The sequence below is a fragment of the Barbatula barbatula genome, assembly GCF_947034865.1.
Source record: "Barbatula barbatula genome assembly, chromosome: 17".
Lineage (NCBI taxonomy): Eukaryota > Metazoa > Chordata > Actinopteri > Cypriniformes > Nemacheilidae > Barbatula > Barbatula barbatula.
This window is the reverse complement of record NC_136780.1, coordinates 13,103,020-13,129,161: the sequence shown is the minus strand read 5'-3', so window position 1 is coordinate 13,129,161 and position 26,142 is coordinate 13,103,020. Positions and strand designations below refer to the sequence as shown.

At 37.9% G+C, this 26,142-nt stretch overlaps 2 protein-coding genes across 3 annotated transcripts in view; one reads left to right on the top strand and one right to left on the bottom strand.

Moving 5' to 3' along the window:
- pdzrn3a (PDZ domain containing RING finger 3a) overlaps positions 1-16,813 on the top strand; it is a gene marked incomplete at both ends in the record, with an annotated part of 21,114 nt that extends 4,301 nt beyond the window's left edge. The window contains 6 exons of the mRNA XM_079478288.1: positions 724-819; positions 13,672-13,928; positions 14,073-14,163; positions 14,718-14,780; positions 14,855-15,055; positions 15,374-16,813. Coding sequence (XP_079334414.1) covers positions 724-819; positions 13,672-13,928; positions 14,073-14,163; positions 14,718-14,780; positions 14,855-15,055; positions 15,374-16,813 — 2,148 coding nt within the window. The remainder of the gene's footprint in view (positions 1-723; positions 820-13,671; positions 13,929-14,072; positions 14,164-14,717; positions 14,781-14,854; positions 15,056-15,373) is intronic.
- On the bottom strand, positions 16,165-26,142 carry ppp4r2a (protein phosphatase 4, regulatory subunit 2a). 2 transcript variants are annotated; one of them, XM_079477425.1, is made up of 9 exons: positions 25,976-26,142; positions 25,319-25,400; positions 21,497-21,667; positions 21,289-21,382; positions 20,329-20,366; positions 20,148-20,216; positions 19,840-19,977; positions 19,485-19,762; positions 16,165-18,987 (listed from the first exon to the last, which is right to left on the bottom strand). In XM_079477425.1, exons 1-9 carry the CDS (start codon positions 26,007-26,009, stop codon positions 18,656-18,658), a joined length of 1,236 nt encoding a protein of 411 aa, XP_079333551.1. In that variant the 5' UTR covers positions 26,010-26,142; the 3' UTR covers positions 16,165-18,655. The 2 variants fall into 2 exon arrangements, with proteins under 2 accessions (XP_079333551.1, XP_079333552.1); XM_079477426.1 differs by having other exon boundaries at positions 25,491-26,111.

The window sequence follows — 26,142 nt, the reverse complement described above, 5'->3', positions numbered from 1 at the left end:
TGCTTTCTCTTCCTTAGTCTTGTGGAGAATCATCACAGTCTGTTTATGTGTTAAGCACCTGTTCTTTAATCGACAGCCAGAGCGAAAGTCTTCATCTGTGTGTGCTATACAGTATATACATGAGACTCTATACAGAAGGTGGATATTATTAGTATGTCTACAGTTAGTGGACAGTATACTGGTAAGCCCTAATTACTGAATTATACAAAAAATCAAATACCAGAAAAAAGAACAAACTAAAATATTTTATTTAGCAAGTAGATAAAGACTAAGTGTTCAAAACTATGTCTTTTTCTTAGCCTGATTTGCAACAGTAAGCTTATAATAATGTTTCATTGTTAGTCGTTATTTCATTATGATTTCGATAATGAAATTCAGTTGTCAGGGACAATCTCACAAAAATATTAGATTGATGTCATTTAACTTCAAACCATCTAAAGTACATAAAGTAACTTGCATTTTCAGATTTTAAACATACATACATGTGGGGACATGGGGGACAAAATATGTTAAAATTATATAAAATACTGTTAATAATATTATGCTATAATGAACACTATTTTAATCATATTTGAATTAATAAAATGTTGATAATGAAAATAATTAATTAATAATATAAATTAATACTTACAAATAATTAATGCACATTTTTCTTGTATTTTTCAAAGTCTTGTATTCCTTTTTTCTAAATATACTGTTGTACTCTATCATTCTTAGGGACAGGAGAGCGATTCCAACAATGGGATCTATGTATCAAAGGTTTTGGAGAATGGACCAGCGGAAAACAGTGGACTGCACGTTAATGACAGGATCATTGAGGTTTGCCTGATCCCACTTTCCATCCCAAAAATACATGCAGACAGTTAAGACCTCGAGTTTTCACGTAGATGGATGAGGAACAAAATGCAATCAATTTCTAGACTAAAAGGGTCACTCAGTTAGCCACTTGACAGATAAAAGCTGAAAGAGATAGACATCATCCTGTTAGTTTGAGCACCTTAACATGTTCCAACAGTTTCACAGTCTGTCTGTTAGATTTGTCGGATCCAGTCAGAATAACAATGTTGGCGGCATTGTAGGTTGATTTCACACTGAGCAGACTCCTTTAAAAAGAGTGTTAGTCAGCTCATCCAGCACTACTGAGGCTGTTATTCATATCTAACAGGAACAAACGCTTTCAACCGAGCGGATCATGAAGGAATGTTACTATGAATTCACGGAACATTTCATATATTACAAACTGGGAAGATTTTAAATATCTCCAACAGAGCGAATTGAAGCTTATCCAGAATGCTGTGAGTAGAATGAGCTATATACACCGCAGGTCCCTTACAATATGTTCACCATGTTGTTTCTACAGTAGCCCTAAACTGACAAAATGCTCTACAGAGCACATTTCGTAAATACGTTATCTCCCTCTGCAAAGAAGCGGAAACACGACAACATCCTAGTCCTGGGTCCGTACGTAGGGCTTCAAATGGGTTGAAAGTGAGCCGTTGAATGCAATTTGCAACCTCGCCGCCAGATGTCGCTACATTTCATACACTGGACCTTTAAAGCAGCAAGCATTATCAGGAACAAAATTAGGGCAGTGCACAGAAATTTACATTATTGATCTCTTTGGTGTCATGTTCGAAAACAGAAATCTGTGAATTTGTGTAAATTAAACAATTGATATTTTCCTCAACAGGAAGTCACTCGTGTAGCTTTTGTTGTGGTCTCAGAGCAACCATTTATACGCAAAACAGGTGTAGCAGAGACCAATAAATTCAGAGATGTTAAAATAATACTTCACCCAAAAATGTAGTCATTATGTACAAGTAGTCACCCTCATGTTGGTCCAAACCTGTATGTTGTTATTTTTCTATGAACATAAAGGAAGATATTTGGAAGAATGTCAGTAACAAAACAGATCTCCTCTCCCATTTACAGCCATAGTAGGAAGAAAAAATACTATTGGAGTCAATGGGGGCTATCTTCTTTTCTTTTTAGGAGAACAAATAAGTTTATACAATTTATAGATCAATCTAAAGGTGAGTAAATGATGAAAGAATTTTCATTTTTATGTGAAATGTCAGATTATCCGACTTTGCTCTGTATATAAAAAACATAGTTATAGTGCACTGTGACCTCAAATATGGTATTTTTTAAGTCTAATATCTTCCTTCCATCCATACATTTGGATTTGTTATATAATGCTGCAATGACATTTTGAATTCTTCGTGGAAGGATTAGCTCAAGTCTTTCCCCTTAAATGGCAAAAAGCACAAACAAGTTAATCATATACTGCACGGTACTTGAGGCATGTTTGTAACATCCAGTACATCTAGTAAAACAAACTAACAGAAGGTTTTTCTCCTGAGTTAATATGCATTGGCACGGCAGCTGTGAGCATTTTTTTCCTCCCTCGGGTTGTGGGGTTGAATGAATGCAGTCCTCCAGCGATGTTTTCATTATTTGGTGAAAACAAGGGTGGGGAGCAAATTCAGAGGTCAAGACCGCCAGCCGAGTAGGTCAGTGTCAACAGGACAGGGATGATATCTTGGACTGCTAATTTGAAGAAACGTACTTTGAACTGGCATGTCATGTTCGGTGGTGTGTTGCGTCCTACATGACGTCTACAGTGGAAGAGGAGTCATGATAGGAATAGTAAACGTGTTTGAGAAGAAAAATTGTGTAGGAGGCGTATCTGCCTGTCTGAACTATTCATGTGAAATGTTCTTGTTATAATTTGCAATACATTTAATAACACCAAGGCATGAGATAAAGTATATTAGGTTTAATGGAATTAAACTGAGCATGTGCTTTCTGTGACACACAGCGAAGAGAATTCAGAACAGCTTTATTGAAATGCAGCATGTGACTCCAAACAGCAGTCGACTCTGAGAACCAAACAAACAGCCATTCATTTTGGGTTTGGAGAAGGTTTCAAATGGCTTTATTTCATTAGAAACACCACTGGGATGTTGGTGGTGTGTGACTATGTTGGGTCAGCAGAGGACATTTGACCGATTTTGGACACCATTCTGTCCTTGAGCAAACAGACTGTTGAGGTCTGTTCTTTCAACCCAAGCGTTTGGACCGGGACCAGACTGCTTTTATAGAAGCAACAAGACTTCCCTGACTCTCTAGTGATTTTGTTCTGTTTATCCGCCTCTGTGATGGTTTCTAAGGGGAGACCTTTATCACCAGTAAAACACAGGGAATACTGACACTAATAGCTTGATTCAAGTTGAATTTGCTGATAAGAGTTATGAATTATGTCATGGCTCATTCACCCTTCAAAGGTTGTTTTTAATATGAGGAATCAATGTATGTTAATACTTAATGTCAAATTATATGAACGCTGAGATTTAATTCTGCGCACAACCTTAGTCGCTGTTGGCAGCCATGTGAATTCATGTCAAATGTGTCATATATTTGCGTTTGTCATAATGCTGTTACTGAAAGGTTTGATGCTGTTTGTGGCTGCTTGTATGTGCACAGAAAGCATTGAATCTCTTGAAATTAGAATTAGAAAAGACAGCCAAGTGACAATTTGGCCCATCGCGTCCAGGTCCAAAGTAAAACAGTCTCTGCACACCTTTTTTTGTAAAAATATATTACAGTGGGATGCTGCTTTGTTTTATATCGTTGTATATGAACGCTTAAAACCAAATATCCCCTTTGTTAAGTACCAGATTATTTGATTCAAGAAATACAAATTCTGTCATCATTTATTCAATTCCATGCTGGTTTTGAGAAGTCAATAGGGTCAGTGTTGTTTGGTTACCAACATCCTACAAAATATCTTCTTTTGTGTTCTTCACAAGAAAGAAAGTCACACAGGTTAGTAGTGACATCTGGGTGAACTATCACTTTAAAGAGGCATGGTTTCTCAAGACTATAATTGTATTCATTACATCAACTAAGACTGAGAGAGACAGTATCAGTATGTGTAAATATATTATACATGTATCACTGTTTCTGTGATTCTCTAGCATCACACGTCACAACAAGCTGTCAAAAAAGCAGCATTGCATTAACAACTATTTGTTCAGCTTGATTCTGTACACACTATGCAGATTTAATGTAAATACAGTCATCAGTACATGACATTTTTTAGGTTAATTCAGCTGTTAAATGTGGTTTTCGCTCCTGCAGATAACTGTATTCTGTGTGTACAGGACAGGATTGAGATCTCTTAGTAGTAAAGTCGTACATATTTAAGGAGGTGGCCAACCAACACATTACCCTACGCCAAACCCTAAAATCATAGACGCAATGGCAAATTTAGCTAAAACGCGAGTTTCACCAGGTGGCAAAGCAACGATAAATGGACACCCTAAATCTAGCGTCACAAGTGCAGAGTCATAACCAAACAGACTAAAGAGATCGTAGGAAACAGGAACTCACACGACTGAGCAAACCTTGTAAAATAGGTATGAATTCCCATCCGATTGCGTTGATGTATATTTCTATACAGGTATACCACATACGAAAAGGACACTTCAGCCAAGACACAAAATGTCACCCTATTTTACTCACCCTTAAGGCATTCTAACTGAATATGACTTACTTGAAGAAGAATTGTGCAGTCGGAGTAATAATACCACGTTATCCCTCCGCTGCACGTGAACCAGAGGCTTGTTTTTCCAGCAAATGAAAGCGACGACAGCTCCCGCACAGAGGAGATGGTATTCTATTGAAAGCTAAATAAAAATGCTGCCTGCGTCATTTGCCAGAAAAACAAGCATGTGGGTCACACACAGCCGATGGAAGTTAAACACGTTAATAGCGCTCTCAATATGGATGTTTCTCTTAAATAAATTAATTGATTTGCTTCAGAAGACCTTTGTTAAAGGCTGAGTTGGCAATCCTGTCCAGAATGTTTTTGTCATGCTGGTTGGAAGTCTCTTTACATCCTGATAGCAATCAATAAGTAAAGTGATACATTCAGGGTTCTAAATTAACTTTTTTGATCACCAGCCAATGTGGCTGGTAACTTTCTAAAGTTACCAGCCAATCAGAATTTCCACTAGCCAATTTTTTTCGGGTGAAAATATGAGTAACACTGAATGCATTTGATCATTTTATTAACAATTTTGGCATGAAAAATACATATAAAGTACAATACATACAACAAAATATACACAGAAAGTGCATACATTTCAAGTTTGGGATTTATCTACAGTATCTATCTTTATATCTATCTACAGTATCTATCTTTCTATCTGTCTTTATATCTATCTACAGTATCTATCTTTATATCTTTCTATCTATCTTTCTGTCTTTATATCTGTCTATATCTATCTACAGTATCTATCTTTCTATCTATCTTTCTATCTGTCTTTATATCTATCTACAGTATCTATCTTTATATCTATCTTTATATCTTTCTATCGGTCTTTATATCTGTCTTTATATATATCTGCAGTTTTAATCCTTAGGCTCTCCTGATGACTTCGGGCACTCTCATGGTCCTTTACTGCCTCGACTTTAAAATTAGTAGTTCCTACCACGAAATTGTTCGTTTTGTTTTTTTCTTTCGCGTACATGCGGCAATCCTGACAAAACATGACGACATTTTCGTGATCAAACACAAGCCATTCACGACCCGTCAGCCATTTGGCATTAAATTTTCTTTTCTTCGTTTCTCTGTTGATATCCTCATCCCCTGCCTCGTTCCTCTTCTCGCCCCCAGAAGTCTGTCCCAACCACCGCCTCATTTAGTTTAGCTAATCTTAACTTTATACTTTACTTTGCTAGCTAGCTAGCTAGCTATCTAGCTAAACTCCGTCTTATTTCAGTCTGCTCCCTGCTCTTGCTCTGTTCGTTTCCATGGTTTCTCGCGCTGGTTTCACTACAAACTGCGCGCAGCCAATGGGCGTATGAAACGTCACCACGTAGCATTACGAAAAAGTGTTCTTGGGAAATGTAGGAAGTACTGTCAGGTGGATAAATGCATAGGATAAATGACCGAGAACAGAGCCTTATGTATCATGCATGTAATGCCTCATGCATCACCGGCCAAACTGGCTAGTAGGTTTTTATTAACACCCGCCAAAATGAATTTTTACCCGCATTTGGCGGGTTGGCGGGTGTTAATTTAGAACCCTGGATACATTGGTATTTTTATAATTATATAATGTCTGTGAAAGGCGTAGGACCAAAATACCTTTGCCAAATCATTGACCTCGGTGCGAGGGCAGGTAAACACCTGGAACCTAACCCCTTGCTAAATGTTTGCAAGTTTGCAAGTGGCACTAGCAAAGGATGAACAAAAATAAAGACTATCTTAAAAACTGCTACGACTAAAAACGTCTTATCAGCAAAGATGTGAAAGCAAAATTATATTCGCAAATGTGTTCCGGTCCCTAACGGTTAGTTCGCGATTTTTTTCTGTAGGTTTCAACAGGAGATGGGTGTGAAATATGGGAAATCCTGGCCAAAACGGGAGTGTTGACGGGTATGATTATAATCTTTGTTGCTTTTCCACACTGGGAGCAACTAAGGGAGTCAAGGGTTTCAAAGATGATGTCATGGTAACGTTTGGACAGGTAGGTACATGTTATGATTAGATTTTGATGGATTAAGTTGCTTGTGTAGTTTGTGGATCTTTATGTGTTACATCATCACTCAACATCTAATGGAAACCATGCTGCATCTAATCCCGTTTTAAAGCTGTTGTTTACATTAGCAGTTTTCGGTATTGTAGTAACATTATTTACTTTGTACTGCAACATGTTCTCACTGGTGTATGAAACATGATTTAATCGGAATTGATCCAAGAGCTTCTGGTTTGTGCACGTTCATGTGTTTTGGAGGAGGCGTGGCTTTGGACCGCGATTCACGTGAAGGGTGGGATCAAGATTTCAGTGCTAGCAGGCTAAAGTTAGCGTCTTACCAAATCATCTATTCCACCTTTAAGACCAAGTAGCGGTGTCGACAGTTCTTTGATCGATGGATTTATTCTTTGGAGCTACAAAACATTTCCCCTCCCGTTCACTCCCATTCTACGGCATGGAAGAAAAAGGATACGTGTTTTTTTCCCCCGACTGCATTGTTCTTTAAGAAGAAAATCATATTCAGTTAGGATGCCTTGAGGGTGATTAAAAATTGGGAATATTTTGTTTCTTGCCTGAAGTATCCCTTTAAGATTGAGAGTCGTGCTGGGTAACACGAAAAAAGATTGTGCCGACTTACAATAAAAAAGGGGGATGTTCCTGTCCATGAACACGAATCAACAGATTACAGTTTGTAACAATGTCACAAAATCCTGTGAGACTGTGTTAATATTTTATCAGTATATGTGTTCCATGAAGATCAAACTCATGATCTTTGTGCTGTTAACGCAATGTTGTGGTTGGCGTTTAATGCACTGCTTATTCATTTAATTGGGTTTTTTTGTACTCTGTTGTTGCTTGATTTGTTCCAAGTATCTCTGTGAATATATAACTGATTGTACAAGTACGGTTGGGAAGCGCAACTAAATGCCTTTTGAAATCCAATTCAGGTTTTTAATTTGAAGTGAGGTCGCACACAAGATATCACTGACTAAAGATACGCATAACATTTTTGCTAGTGAAGTCTTTAGTTTTTTTATAAATAGCCAGAGAACATACCAGACCTGTTTAACTCGTATTATACCATTAAGTAGTATTAGTTTTAATGACTTGAGCATAATGCACACTGTAATATGGCTTGTGTGATATCTGTACACTTAGTGTTACATTTAAAAGTGGCTTCACTACATAATTCACCTGTGTCGTGTGTATGTGTGCCAAAAGGAATGATCAAAAGGAAAAGTGATGAGGGATAAAAGCAAACGTTATGGGCAGCTCTCTGAGCATATGACTGTACATGAGTCTGAAGACAATCATATATATATATATATATATATATATATATATATCAGCAAGTTATTTGTGCTTTTTCTTCATTTGTTCACCTCTGTGCAGTTATCTTTGATGTACTTTCCACCCAGTAAATGGAATGACCAGGATGGGCAAAACATGAAATATTAAGTTAGAATGTAAAAATTCTGGAGAAGAGTGTTCTTTCATTGTTTATAAATTGGCAGGAATTTTTTAATATACAGGTGATGAAAAGATAAGAGACCTTTTCAAAACCAGTTTTTCTGATTTTAAAATGTACTATAGGGATGCGTTTAGCTGAAATTATCATTTTTGTTTCATTCTGTGAACTACTAATAATGTTTCTCCAACATTTCAAAGACAAATATTGTTTCTATTTACATTTATTTGCTGGAAATGAAACCCTGGAGAAACAGGTCCAAATAACAGTCAAGGTGCTCTGTATTTATTCAGACCTCAAATTACTGCTTCAAGTTCATGTTCACTTTTAAGCGGTAATATTTCTACATGTATTTAGGAACAGTTAAAATGATACTTTTGTCATGATAACCTGTTTTTTTATCACAGTTTTCACGCGTCTTGTCATGCTGTCGGTCTTACACATTGCTGTTAGATGACTTCGTCACTCTTGAGGTTTGATTTTGTTGGAATTCAACAGATACTGGACTGGAATGACCACCATACATCTAGAAACGATGATTAACGTTCGGAATGGTCAATTTCGTCCGCTTCTGTATTTATATATTTATGGGGGGACAGAGTATTGTAAAAAGGCAAGCTACAGCAGTCTAGGGAATATACAAAAATGCATAGAAAAACAAAAACAGATGATGTGCTGAGACAATGATGTTATTTTGACTGGACAATCAACAAAGAAGCTGATGTCACACACGCTTTCACTGTTATTTGCTGTAATGATTTCTGATTGGTCGTAGAATATACCTACCTAATATTAACAGGTGTGATCCACTTCTGACATGCACTAAACTGTGATCATTAAATACCTGAGACATGTATTCATTCACCAGTGATACTTTTCAGATGACCTCATGTGATGACAATATATAATATGTACACATTGTAACATTTTATATATGAATCTTAGCTGAGATTGTATAGTGAAGTAAAAATCCAGTTCCTCAGAGATGACGTATTTTTTTTGGCTGACCTGGAAGTAAGTAGACTTTTCCCATAGACTTGGAAAAACGCAAAACCAGCTCAATGATAAATGAAGGTTTGTAATGTTTACACGTTTTGTCTATCAAGATAATCTTTTCAAAGGAACACAACATTTGTTACCCTTGAAGCCAAAACACAATGGGCAGAAGTAAAAGCTACACGATGCTATAAACAGACAACACTTTAGGTAGCTAGATATCAACGTCACCACCACCAAGCCTCCGACAACTCTTTCAAACTTTATTAAAAATGTGTTCCCTGGTAAGGAATTACTCCGTGAATGATCTCAATCTCAAAAAGGTGTCGATGGGCGAGGACATTTCTGCAGGTGATTACTAACAAGGCGCACATTAAAAACACAGGTGAAATATTATATATTTATATTCAATTTAATAAAGCCACAAATGCCAGTACAATGACGAGAGTAAGTCACGTTGTGTGATTCATTTAAATACTCTCCTCTGATAAAGTTTGCGTCTGAAGAGGAAACGCCTACAAATGCATATGCATAAGGTGCGTCGCAAAAACAGCTGCGTCAACGCCTTTTCAGCGCTGACAGGAGTTTTTTTACGGCAAAAGAGTCAATTTAAACTTTAATGGCCCATACAAATATACACTAGCAGTTTAGACTCATTACTTTCACCATAAATGTAATTATTTGCACTAGTAGATTACATAAAAAGTCTATGCAAAGACGCAAAAAGATGCAAATCCCACCGCCAGATTACGACTCCCGTCATTGATACTGCTGCAAATTTAAATAATCCTAACCCTGCCCCCTCATTTTTCGCCACCGCACCAGGCAACAAGAAAGATGCAAATTGGGCGATGCGATTGTGTGAATGCGTGATATTCCTCCCTAAAATGCGTCTTTTGAGCAAATAGCACATGATCTGCACAAAGATCTTATGGACCCGGTTTGACACATCATGGATACGCTAAGACATTCCCATCTCGCAATGTTTTTATTTGTGCTAGCGATGTGAAAAACAAGTAATCCCGCGTATGCAGCGCAGTGCCATTTTACGATAATCTTTTGAACATTTTAGAACAACAGGAAACTCATCAAAACTATGAAATAACACAAATGTAAAAATACTCAGTGATGTCACACTTTGTCCAGAGAATGGATATATCGATCAGACAACTTCTGTTAGTCATCCTTTTAAAACATGAATAAAAAAATATCTTCATTTTGCAATGACAAAAACAGTTTCTAAACAATTACATTTTTGTCTCCGCAACTACTTTCAAACATTTAGGCATATGCCTTCACTAGAAAAGATTTGTAAAATCAAGGGAAACATTTCACTCAAGTGACCCTAAACTTTTGAATGGCTATTTTCGTTTACTCGTTCCAAATGTCTGTTTTATTTTTGCTCTTTTTATCCAAATGTGTCCGTTCCAATCCTGTTGGCTTGAAGCACTGCGGCAGATGCTGTAGTTCAGTGATACAGAGCCCGAGCAGAGATTTCCATTAGCCTGATGGAGCACTAAGGCGTATGAGGAAAGGGAATTATACTCGCTGTGTGAATACAGGCCCTGGAGATAAGCTTAATAATCTTGATATCTTTACACATCGGTGTAAAGGGACTTAGATAGTGACCTTTTACTGCTGCTCTTGCCGTTTCCTCCCTCAGCGTGAGCCGTGTTTACATACATATATGACGTCTGTGCACCAAAGAAACTGTATGCAGTAACTGATCTGAAAGGAACAAGATGTGTTTTTTCCCTGGAGTGTGTCACGTTTTTGCATGTTGTGCGTGTTCATGGATGAGTGCCACCAAGAATGGACAGTCTGCCACAGTATTCACAGTATCTTTTATCTTTAAAAAAAGGGAAATACGTTCAGAAAATGCCACAAGCCAAATTTCAACTATAATACTTGTATTTCGCGGCTGTCCTTTCTTAATCCTTGTATCTCCATAATTCATTATTATTAGTCACCGTCATTGGGTTTTGCAAATATCTGACCAATAAAAAGTGTTTATCAAATTTGATAACAGAGTATTTAATCATTTAAAAAAGGTTTCAGGACAACGACAATATGATTCTAGTGTTATAGTGTTGCTTGATCATTCTTCAAAATATCCTCTTTTGTTTTCTTCAAAGGAAAAAAAGTCATACAGTTTTTGTAGTATTTGATTGTTCTGAAAAATCTGATGAGATGCTGAAGTGCAGAATAAAGTCAAAAAGCATTGTATATCTGTATTGGCGGAGTTTAAGTGTAAATGCTTTTATCTTCTAAATGTGCATTTTGTCAAAGTTTTTGGGGACCTAAAGATAGCCTTAAGGCTAACATATTCATATTAAAAGCCAAAAACGTTCATGTTTCTTGGTGACCTTCATGAAAAATCCAGAACAGACAAACTGCTCTACATAGCGTTTCATAAATACGTTATCTCCTTTGGCAAAAAAGCGACATCTTAGTTCTGTGTCAGCCACCATAGTGCTTCGAAAAAGAGGGGTGGAGTCAGCCGTTGGCTACAAATCGCAACCTCCCCGCTAGATGGCGCTAAATTTCATACACTGAACCTATAAGAGTAATAACAAATATACCTCCCTCGGGTTGTGCTTCTGCTGCTGAGCATGTCGACGTGAAGCTTATCTTACTGACAGAAAAAGTTCTGTCGAGCTGCTGTTTTAATAAGACTAATGATATAAAACAATCAACTTTCCACACATAATGGAACAGACTTGTACAACCACACCTGAAGAACATGCTTGATAATGGAGTGGATTGTTATTTATAGGGTTGAATTGTTATTTTGACGATAAAGAGAGCAGTTGAGAACACAGATAGCACCTTGCTTTAATGAGAGAGAGAGAGAGAGAGAGAGAGAGAGAGAGAGGTGGTAGGGGGAAACATGCTGTCACGTGCGTGCAGGTTTACAGACACAAACACACAGTCACGCCGGGGTCACGCCGGAGTTGTTGTGTCTGGTTCTGTTTCAATCTGTAGATAATGACAGACAAAAACGGGCCTCACTTTGATGCTTTTGCTTTGTATATTGTAACTTTGGAGAGGCTGTAGTATTTTGCTGATGTCTCGTCACCATGGGATGCAATCTTTGTACTATACAGTGGTCAGATGGGCATCACAAACTGCTACCCGGCATACGTCAGGTAAATCAGTGACTGGTTTAAGTGTTGGTGTTCATCTCATCTGGTGTTGTTTGTTTTCTTTTTTATTAACAAGCGCTTGGTGTGTGATCAATGCTAAATCGGTTTTTATTTTATTGTATAATCATCAGTTAAAGCATTTCGAATACATGAGTTGACTTAGTTTGCTTTTGGAGTTTGTTTGTTTTATAAGAGGAAAATAATGTGTTTCGGAGGCCGCGTACATTTGACAGGGTCATGATAGGGTCACACTCTCATGAAGAGGGGGGGAATAATGTTTGCGATCCTGTCAAAATACTTGATGAGTGTGTGTGTTTGTTTGTTTGTTTGGTTTGTTTTATTTGAGTAGCATTTCTATAACCCCTGTGCAAGGAAATGCGACCATATTTAACCTCCAGTTGACCTCCTGTATATCTGTCCTAGAGGATGCTAAACTTGTTTTAAATTTATCCATCAATATTGGTTCAAAAATATCATAAAATCGATAAACAAATCAATGATGTAAATAGAATGATTGGTTGGTTGGATCTGCGCTTTTATTTTGTAATGTCTACCAATGCTTTTTTGCATAACCCTTCAATTGAATACATTTGATGCAGTTCAACAAACAAATAAATAAAAGACATTTAAAAGAAACTAAGTTGTCGTTGCACTGGATAGTACCGCATGCATCTGGCTCTAGTCAGATGTCGGAGTGAATTATACTCGAGTATATGGAGTGAAGTTTGTACCCCATGTGCCGAAAGACATAAGCGAACCAGCCGAGGAGATCATGAGTGAATTTAAAGTAGTTTGTCAGCTCACACATGAATGAGCACACTGACAACATTACCGCGTCTGTTATTGCCATTGGAAGATTTCAGAAGAGACCACAGATCGAGTTGAGGTCACTGAGGACATGTGCTCTGAGATTGCAGCCTGACAGTGCTTTGATAAATAAGACCTTTTTTACTAGTCAATCTGCACATAGACATTTGCCTGTGTGAGATTTAAAAGCTTTCGCACACCTTGTTGAACTTTAATCAATGAATATTAAGTGTATGACGGTTAAATCTGATGTTGCTGTAATAAATACAGAGCCAGTGCCCTTGCAAAAAGGGAAAAACAAAACTCTTGCAAACCATTTTGTTTTCAAGGTGAATTATACAACATTTTATGTGGAAGATTTGTCTTCTTGCAGGTTGCAGATTGTTTTATGATGGATATCATATTTTAAAATGCTAAATGCTTCTTGAACTAGCGTTAAAGCCTTCAAGAGATTTTAAGGATTCTTCTACTGTTTGTTGCTTTCACAATCTTAAAAATAAAGGTGCTTAAAAGGTCCTACACAGGGGTGACACAGAGCACCATTCAGTCACAGGTTCTTTAAAGAACCATCTCTTTCTTACCTTTTTATAATCAAAAGAACCATTTTTCGACACAAGAACCTTTTATGAAACAGGAAGGTTCTTAGGGTGTTAAAGGTTCTTTATGGAACCATGTGTTGATCTAATCGCACTTTTCTTTTGTGTAGATGAATGGAAAGAACCTTTCCCAGGCCACACACGATCAAGCAGTAGAGGCCTTTCAAACAGCCAAAGAGCCCATTGAGATTGGGATATTGCGCAGGAAAGCACACAAGACTCCTGTGCCGGTCCAGAGTGTGGACAACAGTTCTCAAACCAACATTACTCTAAAATATCTGAAACATATAGAGGCTATGGTCAAGCTTTCCTCTCCATCATTGCCATTGGGTATGGCTGTGCTGGACACTTTCCTTATACCCACTGAGTAAGTGTTTGTCATCACATCTTTTCTTTGTCCAGTTTTATCGCTGCTAATATAAAATAAAAATTGAGAGCAGGTTTCATATTGAAATCATCATGTTTGTGAATGGAGCTTCAATTAACATTCCATTTTTCATCTGTATTGTAGCTGTCACATGACAAGACGTGATTCACCTTCCCAACCAGACTTTTTCATCGGCACACAGGAAGCCATTGAAAGTAGAGGATTTGAATATGAGGTATTATGTTGTCTATTATCTCTTGAGTGCTGTTAAAATTAAGTCTACTTTTCTTGTGGGGTTCATTTTAATTTGTATTGGATGTGTTCTCTATTACTTATGCAAAACAAACAAGACAAATTGCACCTGGGTTTAAGAAGTGAATGAATCAACTGCTATTAATTTTTCCAACTGGCTTTGCATAAGCCTTAAGCAAACATCTCCCTTCCAGCAGATGTCTGTCATCAAAACAATTGTCTGTGTTATAAAAGGTTACTCTACAGAGGAAAAGCACCCAGGATATGTTTGGACCAGTGGTATCCTGTAAGATGGAAGTTGAGATGCATTGATGGATAGTTCACCTTAAAATACAAATTCTGTGATAATTTATTCACCCTCGGGTTGTACAAAACTGGTATCTGAATCTTTCTTCTGTGGGACCCAAAAGAAGATATTTTGAGAAATGTCTTTGTGGTTTTATGTCTGTACAATGAAAATCAATGGGGTCTAATGTTGTTTGGTTACTAATGTAATTCAAACCATCAAAAGATCTAATGCATTTTAAAATTCCTTAGATTCATCGAGATGGTGTTACAGCAAAAGATTGCAGAAACCAGGAAGGAGACCAGATTATCCAGGTATATTTGTTTTGCTTTTTCATCTCATTGGCATAATATGACCAAAACTAATTTTGTTTTTACACACATTGAAGATCAATGGTGTTGACATCCAGAGTCTTGAGGAGGCAGTGAGACCTTTAACAGAGGGGGAAAGCAAGAACGTGACCCTCCTAGCGGCTCAACCTCAAAATCAGGTGGAGGATAGAAACCACTTCGTAGAGGACTTGCACAGTGATGTGTCAAAGCATCAGCATCATCGGGTTATGGAGTTCACTGCAAGAATGCTGAAGGAGGCAAGTTATTAATGTTCAGATTGCTTAGTAACATCCAACTGGCTAGCAACCCCTTTCCTTTATTGCTAGTATGTTGCAAACCAGTTTGATCCTAGCTGACTCAAGTCACTGGTTCAACTGAGAATTGCAGCTAATGAATAGCTGTTCTAAGTTGCCTGTTGTTAACACACTTCGTTCCTGCCAGAACAGAAGAACATTCTATAAATGTGTTCATGTCAAACAATCACAATCTTTACATATCCCCTGCTCATATTTAGTCTAGTAGACCATTTCAATGGTAAGCTTTTTAAATCAAAAACATTTTCTTGATTTTAACAGGGCAGACATGACGAAGATGGAGGTACTACTGATACAGCAACTATACAGTCCAACCTTCACGAGAAAGATAGCGGTGTGGGGCGCACAGATGACAGCACTCGTAATGATGAAAGCTCTGAGCAGGACATCTTGGGGGACGACATGACTTCTGTTTGCAACACTCTTCCAGGAAACCACAAAAAATCCAACTATATCAAAGACACTATGGAAAGTAAAGAAACACATCTAAGCAATGACTTCTCCTTGTCTGTTGACAATGGAGACAGCAGAAGTTTCCTGGATTCACCTGGCATGGTGTGCAAACGCTTCCGTGAAATGCTTGAACTGAAATGCACGGCGAATGGAAGCAGTCCTTGTGAATACTTGGAGCACGATGCCAAGCTACATGGACAAAGAGTTAGTTTGGACAGTGATGAACTGGATGTTCAGGTGCTCAATGAGGAACTGCTGAAAATTGAGCTAGAGTGTCTACGCATTATACAGGCACATTTGCTTCAAAACGGAGAAGGTGAACAATCGAGCAATGATTCTGGTACAAAGCACTTGAAAAGTGTGGAAAAAGTCTATCAAGCCGGGAAGCAAACAGACAAAGAAAGCTATACTGCTTACAACACTGGAAAAAGCAGTTGGAGTATCCCTCCTCCTGATGAACTGTCTCCTTATTTTCAAAGTATGGTTACCAAAGACAAGGGTATACATTCTCTTGCGCATGGACGCAACTCATCTAAACCATGCCCCAAGCATCCTCTTTCTCCAATTCAAGAGACCAGCTCCAAAAGTCACTCGCCTCAAAGGAATCCAGAGGTCTTGAATGTGGCAAAAACAAAGCAGAGTGTTAAGACCCAAGGGGAATGTCAATCCCTATTTATCCCAGCTCACGCCCAACATTACCAAAGCTACATGCACCTTATCCAGCAAAAGTCAGCTGTAGAGTACGCCCACAGTCAAATCAGTTTAGCCAGCCTTTTCAAGAACCCAACTTCCTCTGTCTCCAAGCCCAAGGTCGAGTGGAAGGTAAAGATCCGCAGCAACGGAACACGGTACATCACCAAAAGACCTACGAGGGATCAGCTGCTGAAGGAACGTGCATTGCACATTCGGGAAGAACGCTGCAGCGTGACAACCGATGACGAGGCGGCGAGCGAACTCAAACTGGGTCGATATTGGAACAAGGAGGAGCGCAAGCAGCACATAATACATGCGAAGGAACAACGGCAAAGGCGGGAACTGATCAAGCAGGATCGTATTGAGCTGGGTGGTGCTAGGGATGACAAGAAGGCACCAGATATTATTCAGCTCAGCCACAAAAAGATGACGAGGAGAAGGAATAAGAGGATTCTTGATAACTGGATGACCATTCAGGAGCTGCTTTCACATGGTACAAGGTCAACAGATGGGACAAGACTATATAATTCCTTTCTTTCTGTGACTACAGTGTAGGGGATTGTTTGGTTTAGGGCACTTATAGGTTTACTGTGTAAATTTGATTGTAGGTTGGTGCGGGGAATCGTGCCTCATTTGAAGAGAAAAGTCATTTAGGGCGGTTTCCCGAACAGGGCTTTAGTCCCAGACTCCCTTGTCTAAAAATGTTTAGGTCCAACTTGCTCCACTACACCTGTCTGTAATTTTTACGTGATCCTGAAGATCTGGCTAGTTTAGGAAGTGTTTTGATAATGGTTGGAGCTAAACTCTGCAGGACAGAGGTTCTCCAGGAGCATGATTGAAGACCCGTCTCAAGATGTCTTTTTGCTTTATTGTCACTAAGGCCTAGTCCTGGGCTCCTGGTTTAATATAATCCCTGTCCAGGAACCTAAAGTCCATTTTTTCACTATAAAAGTTTACAGGGACCACTTCATCAATTGATTTCATTTACCGAGAGACTACACAACTTGAGGCTGCACCAAATCACTTTCTACTTAAATATTTTATTGAATTTAACAGTAGTATGTGTAAGACCAAATTTTGTGTAAATTGTAGGTGTATATATATTATTTGCAAATCACTCATTCATTAAACATGGCTATCGGTCCTGGCATCCACTTATTCAAACAGCCTAAAGTTTTGTTTTATAATTGTACAAAAATGTTGCCTGAAGATGTACCATTCATTGCATCTGTGTCTCCAAAAGTATAAAATCATATATCAAGGCGTTTCATTCAACTGAAATGTAGAGTTGCCATAGATTATGCATATCGCTGCTTTTGATGTGAATGTTTATTGCTCTTCAGAAAAACTGTTGAAAGCCCAAGCATTCAGTTCACATTGAAATCATAGTTTCACTTTTCACAAAAGCAGTGAACACTTATTACAATCTACAAAATCTACTTTAATTTAAAAATTCTAAATATCAAAAAGTGAAAATAGGCATGGGTCGGACAGCCTGTATACTCGGCGAAGGAAAAAATACAGTTTAGGAGTTGGTGTTGACAAAGTGTTGCTCATTGAAACCTTTACACAGCTGTTTGCCATTGTTCGGTGAAAAGGAAAATGAAAAGCTTGTAACAAAATTAGGATGGCTCGATAGTGGTTAAGCACATTATGTCTTGTTTGAAAAGAGAGGCTCACCATATTAAATTACCATGACGTTGCAACCAACAGTACTTGAGTATCTAATGCATGGAAAATGACATTAGTCAATTTTAGAATCTATTTACCAGCACCAGTGGATTAAATTAATCTGTGAAATGCTGGGAAGGCAGTTAAAATCAAAGGTACTAAAAATAAACGCTAGAACAAACTACTCGCAAGAAAAGAAAGAAAAATAGATGTCTTATGCTGCTATGACGCACTCCGTGCCACTAGCAAGCGGATGAGAGCGAAAGGCAGTCTGAGCGAGGGGTGTTTCTCCTGGAATGTTTAGACATTGGTCTGCCAGTCAAAGTGAATCCTGGGACCTTCTTATTGACACCAACCTGGACAAACTAAAGCAAACACACTCACGACACACACTCTAACCAAAGATTCATCACCATTTCACTGAGTCATGGGAAAGACAGTCGTGTGATTTTCTGACAGTTTTAGAAGGTGTTGGTGTGGAGATGATGATGCCCATGATTAGTACAGCATTAGAGAATGTTATCCAATGACAAACGCTCTCAAAGGACAAACGTTTTTCAGAGAACCCTCTTATAAAAAGAGGATTTGTCATAAGAAGATCCCTCACGAGGCCTTTCAAGACGCCTCTAGAACACTCCTGCCCAGTTTTTGTAAAAGATCAGCTCACTTTATAGGATAAGTGTTTTAGGGATTTGTACAGTACAGTGTAAAAATCGACGACGTGCTTCATTCTTGTTCCATGGTGTCTTCTGCAGTGTCTGAGCTGTCCGAGCTGATGTCTGCAGTGCTACTGCCCTCTGCTGTTAGCTCTGTGGAACTGCTGGGACATGCAGACGGAGTCTCTTGACTGGACGCTCCCTCTACACTGCTATTATTGTTGCTACTGCTTACGGTTTCGTTTCTCTCCTCTGTTTGCTGCGCCTCGGCGCTCTCTTCTCTCCTCAGCTGCTCCTGTTCTGGTGGATCTGATTCCTCGTTGTGGGAAGGGCTAGGTGAACCTTCTGAAGAGGATCTATCAAATCCGTTTTCAGGAGACTCTGACTGTGTGCTAGAGGGTTCTGTGGAGAGAGGAACAGAGATGTAAAATATGCAGCGAGATCTCCAACAGCTGCTGATATGCAAACAGGATGTACAATATATTAGTATTTGAAGATTCGGTTGCAAAACTAAAATGATAAAAACAGAGAAAAAAATTATGTATTGAACAGCAGTTTTTATTTTTAGCATGTTTTTCTGAGTCATCATTATTAGAGATGGTAGTAAACAGCTGCTGCTAGCACTCATGGGAAGACTATGACAATACAAATGCATTGTGCATGACAAAATATTTGTCAAATGTCTGGCACTGATTGCTTCAGTCACCATTCACTTCATGGCATCTTTTCTATACATTAAAAATGACAGATGCCAGACGCCACCGATAACTCCCTAAAATATCATTTTGCGTTCCACTCTCCTTTTTAGGTGAACTATCCTATTCACAATAGTGCTCCTGGTGTAACCTTATAGATAAGCTAACAGTGCAAAGTTAGCTTATGAAAGATGAGGCACATACCTTGATCTTCAGTGTTGAATTCTTCCTGTTTGTTATCCTTTACTTCTGCAGTGACATCTGATGAGGACTGCGGCATATCCGGCGAGCTCTCTGTCGCTGTCGAACATGGCGACTCCTTTCCCTCCTGCCTCTTCTCAATTTCATCTTCATCATTTTCATCATCAAACTTGAGCCTCTTTGCTTCGTGCGTTTCAGTGTTGGCAACATCCTCATCCTCGCGGTGTTTACTTTTTACTGAACCACCATGTGAAACTTCTGCTTCCGATCCTGAAGACTCGCTTAAATAAAAAAACACGTAAAATTGACATACAGTCACGATCAGGGTACACCATTCAAGGTACATAGTTAGACTTACCTGGCTGTTCTCTCTGATTGGTCGGGAGATTGTTCTTTGCTTTCTGTGCTGTCGGGAAGGCCGTTAGTAGCTACGCTGCTGAACAGGGAGAGTTTTGGTCTGTTAAGAGGTCTGGGAGTTCCTGGACCATTCACATTTCTGTAAACAGACAAATCAAAAACATCCATTTACCCGACAGTTAAATGAAGTCCATCAGAAAGTGTCTCTTGAATGCATGCCAGCATTCAGCGATTCAATTCAATTCAATATGTCGCTGACCCAGGAGACAACTTAAAGTCTACGTAATGGTGTTGAAATGATTATCTCACCTATCAGGAAAAGCTGAAGTGTTGCCAGGTAACATGACCCCATTCATTCTGTTTACACAACCTTTTTTCCTTCAAACACAAAGATGCACAACGGTCTTTAGGGCAGAGGAGCAATTTTTCAACACATGACATGCATCGCTGCAAGTAACAGAAGGTAGAACGAAAAGTATGAAAAACTCACTCTGAGGTAGGATACACGCAACTGACCACCATCACATTCTGAAAAGAACAATGTGTTGGAGATTAAGAAAGAAAAACACATTAATGAAGCACCGAAAAGAACATTTTTGACAGCGACCATAATATAGTCTGAAAATGCATGTTTTTGCTGTCGGACCAAAAACATGTACGTCCATCTGTCATGAGTTTCTTTTATTAATCATTACTATTGGTCACCCTTCATGTTTGTCTGTGGGTTTGGCAGGTATTTAACCAATAAAAATAATTGATAAGAGCTTATTGAAAATGCAGTGTTTATCATTTCGTATAAGATAGCAGTTTTGGAGATATTAGCATTCAATAACAAAAAACAAACTAATAAAACGTTTTTTTTCTGTCTGCAAAGAAATTATACCACGGAGTGCTGATTGATGCAAGATTGAAATATGTGACGACATTTTTAGTAATAGCACTTAAATAAGGCACTATATGGGGCAAAATATCTATTATTTTTTATGCCAAAAATCCTTAGGATACTAGATAAAGATCATGTTCCATGAAGATATTTTGAAAATTTCCTACCGTACATATATCAAAACAATTTATTTTTAAGTAATGGACTTAATTTGGACAACTTTAAAGGTGATTTTCGCAATATAAATCTTTTTGCACCCTCAAATTGCAGATTTTCTAATAGTTGTATCTCAGCCAAATATAATTTTATCCTTACAAGACATACATCAATGGAAATCATATTTATTCTGCTTTCAGATTATGTAAAATCTCAATTTCGAATTAAGACTGATTTTGTTGTCCAGGCCCACATATAGTTTTATTTTAAAATGTTCGATTTTCATCCGCATCAGTCACAGTTTACCGTACATTTGACTAAACCTTAATACATTATGCATTTTTGACACATAATATTGAAGTTAAAATTAAGTGAATTATTCCTGAAAGGCGGACTAAGAACCCAACACACCTTCTCCACGCCCCTGAGGAACTTGTCTGTTCCTGTGTAGTTTCTTTTTGGCTCGGTAAGAAGCTCACAAAGACGCTGAATAGTAAAAGGGATCCTGGGGGAAAAACACATTCAACCGAGAACACAATGGGACAGAATTCCTTATACATTTCACTAAACATAATGAACATATAAAACATATTGAATTAGCTTAACCACTCATACTTACCCGTTGTATCCTTTGACAATTTTGAGAATCCTCTGCTTCATCTCTTCAAAAGGAATGTACTCAACGTTTGGATTGGCTGGTCCTCGTTGCTCTGGACACGAAGCTTTAAAATCATCCATCACTTTCTCAAGTTTGAAGAGAAAGTAGCTTTTAAACTGGGACCACTGAATCCTAAGGGGGGGAAGTGATTAAAATTATATGATGAATGTTAATTATGGGTAATTGTAAAATGTACACCAAGTCAGAGGTACATTAACAGAGCTCCCACCCATAGATCTGTGATGGAAAAAAAAGAATCTGTGAGTCATGAAACATTAAATGGCAAAAATAAGGGATTTGTTACAAAGAAAATGTATACAATCATACTAGGGCTGCAAGAAACATAACAATATTAAAAATATCACAAATATGCATATAGTAATGGTTCGAATGATTTATGATTTAACTGAAGGATTATATATTTCTTAAAGTTGTGTACAGTGAAGGTTATAGATGAATGCAGATAGCAGAGAAACTGACAAGAGAGAGGGTGATGCTTTCTTTCTCTCAGGAACGAATGAATGTTAAACATGTTTGCTGGTTATATTTATTTTTCAATGCCATATCAGCACTAAAGGCTATTCATGGAAAACTCAGTATCACAACTTTACACCGTAACACCAATAAACCAAAAAATCATTACATAATAACTCAATAAAACTTATAAGAATGTAAAAAATTAAATGACAGTGACTGATAAATAAGTTGTTTACTTCTTAAAATCTTTAAAAAACATTTTATTTCAATACTTACAAATACTAAATTTTTACAAAAAAATATACAAAAGAAATCGAAGGTCTTTCTAGAACTTTTTTAACTAATGAAAACTCTGAACATGTTTTATAGTCAATGGGATCTTACTAAACTCGTTCTTCACCTTTTAATTAATATCCAAGTCTTGAGTGACCAATTCAGCTTCTTTGATATTGAGATTTTGTACTTACTTATACATATTTTATATATGCTTATACACTAATATTAATTGTAGGTTTTACACCCGATGATGATATCTGACAATATCCAAGTGCTTCCTAAGCAGCTCTTGTGTGTTGGTTACATAATTTTCCTTTTTGAAATATGTTTTAACATCATTGAAACTGATTTGACAAACATTAAGAATTATCATATATAATGCATTATTAACAAAAAAATAAAAGGTTGTCACCCAATTACGTAAAAAGATTTAAAAAATCATTATCATGGTGATTTAAATGAAAGTGACCTTTGTGTCAGTCATGGTGACCCATAATAACTGAAAAGTGGTGAACAAACTCACTGCAACTCGTGAACACACACACCCAGAGCAGTGGGCAGCAATCACTGCCGCACCCTGGGAGCAAACGGGGTGTAGGTGGATTGCTCAAGGGCAGAGGTGGAAAAAGTACAAAAATATTATACTCAAATACAAGTACTAGTACTTTGGTAATTTTACTTGTACCCAAGTACAATTTCATCAGTCAAAAAACCTACTCAAGTAAAAAGTAGCTTGTTTATTATTGACTCAAAGTAAAAGTTACTTAGTTACTTTTTAAAAGCGGGAGGGGATCTCTCCTGTCTCTACAATAGTTCCTCATTTTTTATATTAAAACGTTGTAATAGAATGCGCTTGTGTCGTTTAAAGCTACTTTTTTTACTTTATGATATATTAAACATGAAAGTAAATTTGTGTGTTTATCTGTTTTGTACACTCAGACTGATAATTAATAAGTGTTTTGAATGTATACACACTAGCTTGCATATTATTCAACTGTATTATAAGAAAATAAAACCTGGTAAACTATTAACATAGAGTCTAACTTGTTAATAATTATTTGTAAATAAGATATTATAAACTCAGCTAAGGTAAGCTTTCTTTGTTTATTGAAATTACAATACGTTTCATTTTTCATTCATAATCATAATAGCCTACCAAATGTAAAAACTTAAATTGTGGAAACTTAATAAATGTAGAACTTTAAAATGAACAAAGGTTAAGAAATACAAGTATTACATTGCGCTGTGACTATTAATAAATTAGACCTTATTATAAAATGCTTACCATAAACAGCTGTATTGTACTTCTCCAATTTTTTAATGGGTCGCTTTCAATCCTGCACATAAGATTATAATGTTCCTTAATAATCATGGGCTTTTGTTTATTTTAATATACTGTAAACAATTATTCTCTCCCCTATCACAGCAACACAGAGCAGACATCATAAAACACAATACAGCCTATGCGTGGGAATGATTCGATGCACTCGCGAGTAAAACATCTGATATTATTTAAGTATTTTTGATAATGTCAGAAGCACTAGCGAGAACAGACAACAGAAATTTTTTTTTGTCATTTTCTGAAATAGAAAGTGCGATTCGAGTCTGACGGGAGGAATTAGGTGATGTCTTTCCAGCACGTCGCTCTGCATTTACCGTAACAGTTTATTTTATCGATGTAACGCAGGACCAAACCAGCCCGACATAAAGAATAAAACGAGACTGGGAACATCTTCACTGGATTTATTATATGCAGATCAGTAGTTAGAATCAGCAAGTACCATCAGGTTGCTGTTCTGTAAACAGTGCAAACCTTAAATTAAGACCAAAACGGCAGTACTAGATCCCCTCTTAGCTGTGGGGTGTTTTTAAATTAAGATCTTAAGAAACATGAACCCCAAGAGTTGAATCTATTTGATACGTATCTGCTGTTGTCGGCCTAAGAAAGGTTAAGTGAGGCCATTTTTACAAGGGTACAAGCAGTATTTAAACAAATATTGTTTATCTCACCTCTACATTCTTGCACACAAGGATTTTTATAAGATGGTGGCTGCACAGCGTCTATATCCTGTCTTGGAGCTGAAATGGTTCATAAATTTGGCCAGGGGTTTACTTCATTGTTTTCAGCAGTCAGATGGGGTTTCGCCTTTAGGACAGGTGCACTACCGAAGTCTTACCATATCTACACCGGACGCGACATGACAACCTGCTTGTCTTAATGGGTTTGTCGCATCGTGCCGCGCAACATCCAGGGTGGCCAAAATGTAAAATTATAATAGGTTCGTAATCATTTCTAATATATGTTGTCGTGTCGCATTGAGTCCAGTGTAGACACGGTGTAACTTCTCCGTCTCCATCCCTCTTGGTTTTGACTAGAATTGATTTGACCTCCACTGGACATGTGCACTTTAACACCGCATATTTTTTGTCACGCTGAAAACAGTTGATTTAATATGTTGTATTATTGTAAGGTTACCTTTAGGGTTGGGGTAGATGTAGGCGTTAGCTAATGTAATTTAATGTGATTATATGGCGAGATTTCTGCACCACTTGCGGCCGTATCCCTTCCAGCAACAACCATCGCTCTTCTGGTATTGGCGCAAACTAATAATCCATACTTTCCTGTAGCGTTTTTTTCCTTGCAATGTTTTCAATATTTTATTGATTTATATATGATTTTGAATATAACGGCGCACAAATCATAGTTAAGTACAAGTAAAATTACACATTTTAAAAGCTACTTAAAGTACAAGTACACAAAAAACGACTTAACACAGTAACAAGAGTTACTTTCCACCTCTGCTCAAGACCTCCTGGCTCTGAGAATCGAACCAGTGACCTTCTGGTTACGAGCTCGACTAGCGGCCCACTGTATCCCCCCCAAACTCGTTTCAAAGCCTTTTAAGGAAACCAGCACCTTAAATCAGAGGTTTAATTAGAAACCATTTTAAATGTAGTTTTTCCTAAACAGGACAAAACGACACCCCCCCCCCCCCCCCCCTGTGACTGTGTCTGCAATGCTGAACTTACATAGTTTCTCCTGTTCTTGCAACATGACACAAAAACTGATCCAAAATCGGACAGGTCTCCTTTTCTCCTTGCTTCACAAAATCTACAGTGACAAAAGTCAACAAACAGTGTTGTTAAACACAAGATTACATCCATAAGCTGTAAGAAAAGTTCACTTATTTTGACACCATACCTCAGTTCAAGTGCTAAATCATAACAGTTTCATAGCATCACTGGGGCACTCGCATAAATGAACACAAGCAACACAAGTACGCGCCCAACAAACTTTTATGCCGACTTGGCTGACGCAAATGTGTTTAAGTCAAATCCAACAAAACTGTTTCCGTTGCAATAACGTTACACGATTAAATCAGTGTATTGTGTGCTCGATTCTACACCTACACCAGCGTAAGCTCGGCGCTAACCGGCTTTCTGTATATAACTAAGGTAACAGACCAGTTTATTTACTTCCGACCCGGCACATATACGAGACCGACTCGAGCACACTTTCTACATTTTGTTAGGACCCAATGGATGTGAACTGTAAGTGAGCCTCGAGCTTTTCCCGGCAGCTAGCATCGGCTGCTAGTTTGATCACCTAGCGTAGCTTACATGCGAACACATTTACCAAACCTGCTTTGTTATTGTGAAACACGTATCGAATGCTGCTTGTGGTACCTCTAAAGGCTCCCAGAAGCGTGTCGATTTCCATGGTGGATGTATGCTTGCTACTGAGTCCAGCTGGCAACAGAAAGATGGCAACACGGAGAAAACAGCAGCAAATCTTTAATATGGCGCCGGTGACGTCACGACCTGCCCTACTGTTGCTGTTGAGCACGCGCCGA

Excerpts from the sequence above, each read along its gene's own strand:
- ppp4r2a (XM_079477425.1), bottom strand. The coding sequence starts at position 26,009 with ATGGAAATCGACACGCTTCTGGGAGCCTTTAGAG. Across the intron at positions 21,383-21,496 it reads ATTGTCAAAGGATACAACGG|GATCCCTTTTACTATTCAGC; the intron begins GTAAGTATGAGT and ends TTTTTCCCCCAG. Across the intron at positions 20,217-20,328 it reads TGCGTGTATCCTACCTCAGA|GAAAAAAGGTTGTGTAAACA; the intron begins GTGAGTTTTTCA and ends TTGTGTTTGAAG.